At 48.0% G+C, this 10,527-nt stretch overlaps 2 protein-coding genes across 2 annotated transcripts; both read left to right on the top strand.

The window, feature by feature from the left end:
• Positions 1-1,150: 1,150 nt before the first annotated feature.
• Positions 1,151-3,042, top strand: LOC140332814 (uncharacterized). The gene is made up of 2 exons (XM_072414007.1): positions 1,151-1,196; positions 2,217-3,042. Exons 1-2 carry the CDS (start codon positions 1,156-1,158, stop codon positions 3,040-3,042), a joined length of 867 nt encoding a protein of 288 aa, XP_072270108.1. The 5' UTR covers positions 1,151-1,155.
• Positions 3,043-3,044: 2 nt separating this feature from the next.
• Positions 3,045-10,099, top strand: LOC140332645 (long-chain-fatty-acid--CoA ligase ACSBG2-like). Its single transcript, XM_072413839.1, has 9 exons — positions 3,045-3,548; positions 4,123-4,391; positions 4,713-4,801; positions 5,791-5,911; positions 6,000-6,080; positions 6,201-6,344; positions 7,218-7,385; positions 9,418-9,587; positions 9,776-10,099. The coding sequence occupies exons 2-9, from the start codon at positions 4,212-4,214 to the stop codon at positions 9,996-9,998; spliced, it is 1,176 nt and encodes a 391-aa protein (XP_072269940.1). The 5' UTR covers positions 3,045-3,548; positions 4,123-4,211; the 3' UTR covers positions 9,999-10,099.
• Positions 10,100-10,527: the final 428 nt, after the last annotated feature.

Raw genomic sequence — 10,527 nt, 5'->3', positions numbered from 1 at the left:
GAGGTGGGACTCTGAAAAGAGGGGGGAGCCTGTAGAGGTGGGACTCCTCTGAAAAGAGGGGGGCTGTGTTGAGGTGGCATCTCTTTGGATGGAGGGGGTCTGTTGAGGTTGGATGCCTCTGAAAAGGGTGGGGGTCTGTTGAGGTGGGATTCCTCTGGATGGAGCGGGTGGAGGCCAATGGAAATAGTTCCTTCTAATTAGGGGGAAGGACCTTTATACTCCGCTTGGGGTCCTCTGGTGGTCTTATTTAGTGATGAATGTTTCATATCTGGTGGGAAGGTGCTGGAGGTTCCCATAAACCACCATTACATCTGAAGAACATCTGTAACTTTTTTTTTTTCTTGCCTACCCCCTGGATGAGTGACGGTTGGGGGTGGGAGATTGGGGATGAATATCAGATTGTGATTCATGTGGTTACATTTGGGCCTCTGGGGTAAAGAAGTGTTTGATGGAGCCAAAAGAAGCGATACTTAGTGTACGGTGACCCAGTGACTGTAAGGTAACATGGGACTTTGCTGGTCCTATTGGGTTTGGCCATGAGGAGATGACTTCAGCAATGTCTCCATCTCTGATTGGCTGTGTCCACCGATCCAAATTTTGAATACAACCCCATACAATAATAAAATGGCATTTGTAATGGAAAGGTGTAGAGGGCTAAAACTCTGGTGAGTAATTTTAATTTTATTTTAAGTCCCATGGAGATCTCCCCTCACTTTCTATCCTGACATGAATGAACAAGAATCTCTACAAATCACTTGCTTGTCATCCTAATAGGGGGCCCCACTGGAAGATGTCTTCTGACCACTGTAAAGCTTTAGATATCTGTCCATGGCCATGATCATCCGAACCAACCAAATCTCCTCGGTGGGGACACGAGCAGCGTATAAACCTGAAAGGGGCTCCAAGGCTTCCACATTCTTGCTGTACTCACTCCAAGTTGACAATTCTCACATTGATCTCTAAACCCAAATACTGGTTCTAGCGATGGTCCGATCATGGACCACATACCAAGTTCCACCAGACTTGGCTCCATTACAGGTCATCTTGTATCTTTGCTGCTTTGTAGAATTGGATGGTTCTGTATTGGGGGTTTTTGGGGAGTTGGTTTAAGTTCTCCAACCACCTGAAATTGTTTGTTTTCCAGCAGAAGACAGAATGTCCTCAGCAGATCACAATGAAGAAGAGTCCACGGACAGGTAAAGTGTCCTCTGTGTGATGGGGAATGGACATCTGATGGAGGGGAAGTGGATTCAGAAATGAACTCTCATTGAGATCTGTAGACGTGGCCGGGGGGCTGTGGATCTGGTGGTCAACACGCTCCAGTTCTGTGACCACGTGAGCCTGACTCAAACAATAACATTTTACATTAGGTTGAGATGATCAGGAATGTTCGTCTCATGTGATGTGCACACGGCTTGATTATCTCTGCCATTCACATATATGCACACAGAAATCTTTTATTTATTCTATAACAAGAGGAAAATGGAAGAGAAAGTATCACCCTGTGCCAGCCACAGATCCCAGCAATCCCATGGATTTAATATATTTTGGGGTGCAATAAATGCTGCTTAAAGTGATTTTAAAACCTTTCAATATAAATCTATTCAATCACTTTCCAGAATGAAGTTGAGAGGTTTCTAAAGGTGCTGCCTTCTAGAGATGCCCTGAGCTCTGCCTTTTGCCCCTTGCTGGTGTACATGATGCAGAACTGGGTGGGTGCAGAATCTATACCACAGACAGGATGGCTGTGACACCATGAGCATTAGAAATAAGAATGATGGTCAAATAAATGTTTCATTTTGCAGTAAATATAATATTTGCTTTTGGCCTCCATAGCAGAGCCTGTTATGATTGAGTTTCTCTGTCCCCTAATTAGAGACCTATCCATAATATGGCCCTCCTCTGGGTAGGGGTATCACCAGGTGGGAAGGTTATAGCAGCTCTAGTGTAGTAATCAGATCTCATTTTGATCGATTGGCGTGTTTTGCCATGTTCAGCCACATATTGACCTCAGACAGGAGAGTTCCAGGTGTGTCTGCTATGGTGAGTAGTATGAATTGTGATATTACAGTCTGAATGTGTCTGAAGGAACCCCCATAGTAACCAATCGGCACATGATTGCCGTAGTTGTAAACCACAAATACAGTGTTTCTTCTCCTGTGAGGACACTCTGAGATTTGGGATGTCCATATTGTTTACATTCTGTTCCATTGCAGCTTTGTGGATGTCTGTGAAGGTGAGGATGTACAAGAACAGAATGCAGAGTCCTCACCGAGAGAAGAACAGTCCTTGGAGTCAGAAAATGGGACATGTCCCCAACAAGCAGACATTGAGGAAGAGGAATCTTGGGAGACCGTGCCTGAAAATGAAAAGGACTTGCAGGAGAATGAAAGCTCAAAAAAAGAGAATGGAGATCAATCACCCAACCCAGCAGAACACAACAAAACCTCAAATGATGCAGGAAAAAACCTAACCAGAGATGAGACCCAGAATTTCCTGGAGGCCACAAATGAGGGAAACCAAAATGAAAAACATGACATGCGCCAAGAAGAAAACTCCCCTCCACCCGAAGGATCTACTGCAAGAAACCCCAACGAATTCCAAGACGGTGAGAGCCGAAATAAGTACAGGGAAAGTAATCATTCTGAGCAGATATATGATGGAGACCATGAGAAGGAAACAAGGGAGTGTGATGGACATCAGGGGACCACAGCTGAACCAGAGCCTACCAAAGGAGAAGAGGACTCAAAAACTGCACCAGAACCTACTAATCCAGAGGGGGAAGAGAGAACTCAAGGGACCACAGCTGAACCAGGGCCTACTAAAGGGGAAAAGGACTCCAAAACTGCACCAGAACCTACAAAACCAGAGAAGGGTGCAAGGTCTCGGGGGACCACAGCCGAAGCTGAGCCTACCAAAGAGGACTCCAAAACTGAACCAGAACCTACTGAAGGGGAAGAGGACTCCAAAATTGAACCAGAACCTACTAAATCAGAGGGGGAAGAGAGAACTCCAGGGACCACAGCTGAACCAGAGCCCTGAAGGGGAAGAGGACTCCAAAATTGAACCAGAACCTACTAAATCAGAGGGGGAAGAGAGAACTCCAGGGACCACAGCTGAACCAGAGCCTACTAAAGGGGAAGGGGACTCCAAAACTGAACCAGAACATAATGAACCAGAGAAGAGTAAGAGGTCTCCAGGGACCACTGCTGAACAAGAATCTACTAAAGGGGAAGAAGGGAATAACTACTCCAGAACTGAACCAAAGCCTACTAAACCCGAGGGGTCCCAGGAGAGCCCAGAGAAGATCCAGGAGACTGATAAAGCACAAGTATCTGAGGAGAAACATGAACATTCATCAGAGAGGAAACCAGATGCAGCTAATAATGAGAATAGATCACCTGGACAGGATCCAGATTTTATATTTCATGAGAATAGAGGAAAACCTGAAGGTCCAGAGTCTAGAAAGGATCTTAGTGAGGAGAACCCGATCGTGCCCACGTCTGTAGAAGGTGAACCTATAGCAGAGGCATAGCTCCACACAGAGGGTAATGAAACGCCTCTTTTTATTACCAAGGTTTTATGTTGTAACAGCTAACATTTAGAAATCTTCCTTACACAACTGATTGGTATCCGTGGGCTGTTTGTATCTTTACTGACATAAATTATTCTGATGCCCTATTAATGGAAATCACCTTGCAGAGGTTGCTAGTATTCCATAGGGCCTGAAAACCTCTGGCATCTGGGGGTCGAAGACTCTCCTAATCTTTATGGACAATAGCGCCCCCTCTGAATCCCGGAGGGGGACAGAGCCCTCCTACTCCCTTTATCCTGGTGGGTTTACAAAGCCCCCCCATAGAGGATCTATAACTATCAGTAAAATTTGATTTGCTCAGCTTGTTCTGCAATGTATGAAGTTTAGGAACAGAAAAGTGAAAGTAGATTTAGAAAGAGTCCTCCGGTATTCTTACATTCATATGATGACATGTGACCAGTGTTGGGTGAATCCTGTACATATTGGACGATTCTCCAAGATTTGTGTTGTATCTGTGTTGTATTGTGTCTTGGGAATCATGGTGAAAAATGAGAACTTTTATAAATTATCTCTGTATTCTCTTTCAGCGCTGAAGCTGTTGGAAGCCAGTTACCAATATCTAGCCCCCGCAGAGTCCCTGTGGACATCAAACAGAGACAGAGGAGTCATCCTACGAATGGAGGAAAGGGGATTTGCATCTGTCCCCCCACTTACTGTGCCAGAGTTGTTCTCACAGGCAGTGACGAAGTTCGGTCAGCAGGTGGCGCTGTATGAGAGGACAAATACCAGCTGGAAGGAAATCACTTACCTGCAGTATGAGAAGCAGTGCTGGATGGTGGCCAGAGGGCTCCTCGGGGTGAGACCAATGGCTGACTTCCTGGTGAATGGAGATACTCTGTGTATTGTACCAGCTATGTGGAAGTCACATCTACAACCTCACTGGGGTGCTTTCTTTGTTAGGAGGGTTGAAAAAAGTCCCTGGGGTTTGCATGGTTGCCCCCTTGGGCATGGCATCCCTTGAGTATGCCAGGTCAATGGAATATATGTAGGGTTAGACACAATAGATTCTGGGGGTTTGGGTTATAGAAGTGGTACAGGTGGCCCCTAGAGCCAGTCTACAGATCTCTGTATGAAATATGGTACAGCATAGATGTCTCACGCCATGTTCTGTTTCTAGTTGGGCCTGGCTCGGTTCTGTGGGGTTCTGATCCTGGGACGGAGCTCTCCGCACTGGTTCATCACTCAGATTGGAGCCATCATGGCTGGGTAAGTTGGTGATGCACGGTGGGGACACTTGGCGGGGGATGAGCGGCTTATTCTATAAAATCCATTCTAAGGGGGTGACACACGATTGGCCCCGTGTGTAAGTTTCCATGGAGAGATCTTTTTCATTCCACAAGGCCCCAATTGTGTGAAAACGCATCCAGGGCACGTCTGTTTCCACCAACCGATTGTCCCCAGGTGTCATACAGCCTCATCAGCCAATCCTGGCCATCCTGCCCCTTGTATAGGACACTGTGGGGGGAGGGGTTCTAGAGGGGATATTGGGGGTCCCAGCCATTGATGATGCAGTGTGGACCATTGTGGTTTGATTATTTGTCTAATAAATATCTTTACGTTATAAACCCAGTGTGTGTAGGGGGTGGGGGGGTACCATGGGGGGTACTATTCAGAGTCTGGTCCAAGGGAACCCTTTATAAATTGTGGAGGGGAATGGATATCGTGTGTACCACTTAGGCGTAGTGAAAGATTCTGTGTATTTTCAATGTTGCCCTCAAAGCTCCCTCCCTCGCGGTGTACAGGTCCTCATGGGAGTGTCCATATTCTTGTGGTGCTATTTGTACAGGATTTCGTCTTTGAACTCCCCCCTTTCTTATTGCCCCCCAATGTATAGAGCTATAACGCCTGCATGATTGATGAATAGAGGAACATTCCACGGAAACTCAACTTTTCCACTAATCCCTAATAGGGGTGCAATGATCGGTGACCCCTGGGAACTAGACAATGTGCCTGGGGGTCACTGCAGGGGGTCACCCCTTCTGCTCTGACGAGTGGGGCAGTAAACCAGGGGGAGGGGCTAAGAACCTGGGAACACAGATTGAGACCTCACTGGTTTATTGCTTATCTTCAGGAGATAACCGCTCATTGTAAATGCTCTGATTGGGGTGCAGCTCTAGAACATTCTGTGTCCCCCTCCGGTCACACTTGCTCCTCTGGGGGACACTTGTCTAATGTTTTATTCTTCTGCTCCTCAGGGGTGTGGCTGTTGGCATTGACCCATCATGCACTGGGTCATTTTGCCTTGGTGCAGCTCTGGACTCCCAGGCCCAGGTAGTGATGGTGCAGGACAGTCAGCAGCTGCAGAAGATTTTGGAGGTAAGTGCCGGCATGTGATAGGGTGAATGTTTCAGCTGTACGGCTCCGATTCCTGGGGGGGGGGTCAATGATCTCTCTTCTTTTCCAGGTGTGGGAGAGGCTGCCTGGACTTAAGGCGATTGTGCAGTGGGAAGGGCATGTCAAGGGGTCCCATGCTCTGGTTTACACAGTAAGTTATCTCCATCCTGCGTATTCTCATGTCTGACCCCCAACTTCCCCCCTAGTGCTGCGTGTCTGCCATGCTATCCATGTCTGTCCTCCAGCTTTTCACTCTGCTGCCTCTTTTCAGTGGGACGAGTTAATGGATTTGGGCTCAGAAGTGGAGGAATCTCATCTCCATCATGTGATATCACAGCAGAGATCCAACCAGTGCTGCGCCATGGTATATGAGAGCACCACAGAGCCAAAGGGAGTCCTGCTCAGCCACGACAATGTAAGACCTCCCATTTCCTTATTCTGTGGGTGAATCTATTGTGGTAAAGTGGCACTCCAAGCAAAATTTGTCATCTGTGAGCAATAACACCGCAGTTGTGATTTGTACCTCCTTATTGTTGGGTTTATTATCTGTTGATCCTGCCATGAGATCCAATATTTCTCTACTTCCTGCAGCAGGCCAACCAGTGCAGGATGTCCCAGGCTGCTAAATAATCAGAGATAGTCAATCAACCAGCAGGGGGTGCTGACTCCTGGGTATGGGATGAGCTGCCCGTAGTTCACATAGGAGGGTGAGCTCACCCCTGAAGCACCGGCAGCCGGTGGTCACCCCATCAGTCAGGGGAAAAAAAGAAAAACCCCCACATTATACAAACTGTCCAAATAACCCCCAGTAAGAGGAATTCTGGGTAAATATGGCTGTCACATGAGAGAAATGTAGGTGTGGTGAAGGTTTTAAAAGCCCTGGTATTTGCATTGGAGGAGCTGGGGTGTGGGGGGCATCTGGGGTAACATTAGAAATGAATTTCCACCAGGACATGAACGTATGAAGTGCTAGAAATGACCATGTGACTGCTAGTAGGGACACCCCTCTAGTGGATGCCCCTCCCATGAGGAGTCTATAGAATCACAAGGACTTTGCAGAAGCTCCTCGTGGGCGGGGCATTCACTGGCAGGCAAAGCACATGTCAGCACTATTTAGCCAGAATTCTCTTGTCATGCAGGCTTCCACCTCATGGGCCCCACTACATACAGAATCTTCCCATGAGGATCTTCCTGCACCCTATTGTACAGGGTGAATGGTCGCACAGGGTGAATGTCATGTCCTTTTGTTCACTAACGATGAATCCTTGAATATCTTCTCTTGCTGCAGGTGACCTGGACCTGCCGAGCGGTTGTGGAGTCGCTGGGTTTGGGGTCCGAGGAGCGAGTAGTCAGTTATTTGCCCCTGAATCACATGACTGTCCAGATGTTTGACCTGTGGTTGCCCCTTTGTTGTGGCAGCAGCACTTACTTCACCAAGCCCAATGATGACCTGAAGGTAACAATGGAGGGTTTCCTGAGGTCCGGATGTGGGAGCCTGGGGGCCACAGTGCAGGAGATGGTGGGGGTGTTTTTTTTCACATAAAGGGTGACTCTAGCATTTATGACTTATCTGATTTTTGTATGTCAGTTTCGTCTGCATTTTGCTTTTCAAAGATTTTCAACTGTTTCTTATGGGGGGACAGAGTGAACCTGGTGAGGTGTGACTTACCTGCCTAGGAGGAGGGGTGGCTCAGGTATGGTCATCCTGGTGATTTTCTTCTCTTTGTTAAATATAATTTTTCTAATATGCTCACAGAGAGGCCTCCTAGGTGGGTGTGCTCCTTCCGTGATTGGTTTGGTCCTTTTCTGCAAGCCGGGGAAAGCGGTGGGCCAGTAAAAGGCCGGACGGTCTGCCATGGCAAGGTCCCGGCTTTTGTTACACAGTGACTGTGGAGGAGGTGAGGTGTCTCCCTAGGAGGCAGCTTGGGATCAGGTCCAGTTCTGGAGGAAGGGTTTATAGAATTCAGAGAGGATTCCTTAAAATTTAGGGACCTGGCTCGCCTTCCATGGTAGACTCAACATGACAGGTAACCTGGAGGACATTGGGCAGAATGTGGAGGGGTGGAGGAGTCCATGGACCACTTCCTGCTCCCTAGATATCTATAAAGGGTGGGGGTGCTCTGGGTATCCCCTTCCTCTCCAGCCTTGCTGAGTGGGTCTATGGGGCCTTTCGCCAGGCTTTTGATTTGGAGACACTTTTATTTTTGGTCTGTGTATTGTTTCGTTAAGAGAGGGGTATCGGGGTTCCATTCGGCGATCCTCCCTGTGGTGGTTACTGACACCCTCGGTGAGATATTAGTGGCGGTGCGTTAGAGGGGCAGGTGGGAGCAGAGTGTCCGGACCAAGGCGTGGAGCAGGGGTGTCAAACTCAAAACATATAGGGGGCCGAAATCTAAAACACCGGCTCGTGGGACGGGCGGAACTTTTACTTAAGGTTCGTATCACACGCCATCTTCCAGCATTAGAACCTGAAGCATGGACATTCGCCTTCCCATCAATATATTGTCTCAACTCCGCATCAACAAAGAGTGACGGCTTTCTTGTTCTTAGCAGCGTTTTCTGAGGTTGGTGTACCTGACCTATCACCACACATACCACGGCACTGTACAGAAAAAACCATGCCAGAGGAGCTGACACTCTAATGTCCCCCCCACAGTCACACACTAATAATATACATTTATATAGCTCTGACATATACTGCAGTGCTGTACAGAGAACACTGAGCCAGTCCCATCAGTCTCTGTACAGAGGAGCTCCACGGGCCTTGTGATTGACAGCTATGTGGTGGAGGGATGCCAGGCCTCTGTAGGTCACCTTACCTTCTCTTAGGGTTCTGTCTCCTTTCACCCCCCCTAGATTTTATTAATCTGGATTTTGTATGCATGGGGGGCTCCTGTATCCTCACCTGGACTGGTATTGGGTTCCTCTGATTTGGTGTAAGTGGGTATAGTTCTGTGCTTTCAGTTTATTTGTGGTGCTAGAAAGGTTTTCCCAATATTTGTTATGCAGGAAATGCTCCGGTATTGGTAAAGTGCTGAAAAAGTTTAATTTCTGATATGTGGGATGCAGGAAGTGATCTCCTTTCATGATGGTCTATAACAAATGTGATGAAATGTGTGGGAAATGTTTTGTTTTTTGATTGCTTAAAGTTTATCCAGCCCGGAAAAGGAAAAACTTTGGTTTGTTTCAGTGAAAAAGTTTTCGGTTTATTATCTTTATAACTTTTTGTACTTTGTAAGAGCAATGTGTGATCTGATTGTACTTATTTTGTATTTCCAGCACTGTATGTTTGTGTATGGGCAGTTTCTGCCTGCGGGTGGCGTTCTCCCAGTAGATGCCATGTATAAATTCCCACCATGCCCATCCCCAAATGTCCAATTGTCTGGGGACACCTCCTAGGTGTGCAGGGTAAAGCAGGGGTTCTGTTTGCTCCCCACATTCATGGAATACCATCCCATTATGGCTGCACTCCTCTGTTGTGTCTGCAGGGGTCGCTCTTAGCTACGTTGCAAGCTGTTCGGCCCACCTACTTCCTGGGGTTCCCCCAGCTGTGGGAGAAGGTGAGAAGGAAGTGGATGTTTGCGGAGAGGAAGGCCACGTCTTTGCAGAAGAAGATCCTCCACTGGGCCCGAGAAAAGGGGCACCGGGCCTACAGAGGGTAAGACGCCAGGCAGAAAGCTGAGACTCTGCCCCGTGCCAAGTCTATGCCTGGTAATGACTTGTCCTGGGTGTAGATCCAGGAATCCCCAGTGTACCCTGCATGGACCTGGCACACCTAATACAAGTCATTTCTTGGTACTTATATTGTGACTGGGCCCACTGATCTAATGCCAGTTCTCATTGCAGGCCCAGCTCTATGCCCTGGGGGTACTCACTGGCAGAGCGTCTGGTCTACCATCCTGCCCGCCAGGCCCTGGGATTGGATCACTGCGTGCATTGCTATGCGGGAACCAAACCTATCACACAAGACATGGCGGAGTATTATGGAAGCCTGGGGCTGGAGGTACGGCACCTGTATGGCCGGAACGAAACCAGTGGAGTCCATAGCCTGGCAGTGCCAAGAAGGTGAGCTACATCTGACCGAATACATAGAGGCCACCTATAGGAAGGTAGAGGAATCACATGACTCGGAATATGGGGGCCATCTATAGGAGGGTAGAGGGGTCACATGACTTGGAATATGGAGACCACCTATAGGAAGGTAGAGGGGTCACATGACTCGGAATTTGGAGACCACCTATAGGAAGGTAGAGGGCTCACATGACTTGGAATATGGAGACCATCTATAGGAGGGTAGAAGGGTCACATGACTTGGAATATGGGGGCCACCTATAGGAGGGTAGAGGGGTCACTTGACTCGGAATATGGAGACCACCTATAGGAAGGTAGAGGAATCACATAGCACAGTATATGGAGACCACCTATAGGAGGGTAGAGGGGTCACACGACTTGGAATATGGAGACCACCTATAGGAAGGTAGAGGAATCACATGACTCCGAATATGGGGGCCATCTATAGGAGGGTAGAGGGGTCACATGACTCGGATAATGGGGGCCATCTATAGGAGGGTAGAGGGGTCACATGACTCGGAATATGG

Source organism: Pyxicephalus adspersus, chromosome 6 (genome assembly GCF_032062135.1).
Source record: "Pyxicephalus adspersus chromosome 6, UCB_Pads_2.0, whole genome shotgun sequence".
Lineage (NCBI taxonomy): Eukaryota > Metazoa > Chordata > Amphibia > Anura > Pyxicephalidae > Pyxicephalus > Pyxicephalus adspersus.
Note: the sequence above shows the minus strand (reverse complement) of the source record. Positions and strands in the feature narration are given on the sequence as shown.

Excerpts from the sequence above, each read along its gene's own strand:
- LOC140332645 (XM_072413839.1), top strand. The coding sequence starts at position 4,212 with ATGGAGGAAAGGGGATTTGCATCTGTCCCCCCACTTACTGTGCCAGAG. Across the intron at positions 6,081-6,200 it reads CCCATGCTCTGGTTTACACA|TGGGACGAGTTAATGGATTT; the intron begins GTAAGTTATCTC and ends GCCTCTTTTCAG. Across the intron at positions 7,386-9,417 it reads AGCCCAATGATGACCTGAAG|GGGTCGCTCTTAGCTACGTT; the intron begins GTAACAATGGAG and ends TTGTGTCTGCAG.
- LOC140332814 (XM_072414007.1), top strand. The coding sequence starts at position 1,156 with ATGTCCTCAGCAGATCACAATGAAGAAGAGTCCACGGACAG. Across the intron at positions 1,197-2,216 it reads GAAGAAGAGTCCACGGACAG|CTTTGTGGATGTCTGTGAAG; the intron begins GTAAAGTGTCCT and ends GTTCCATTGCAG.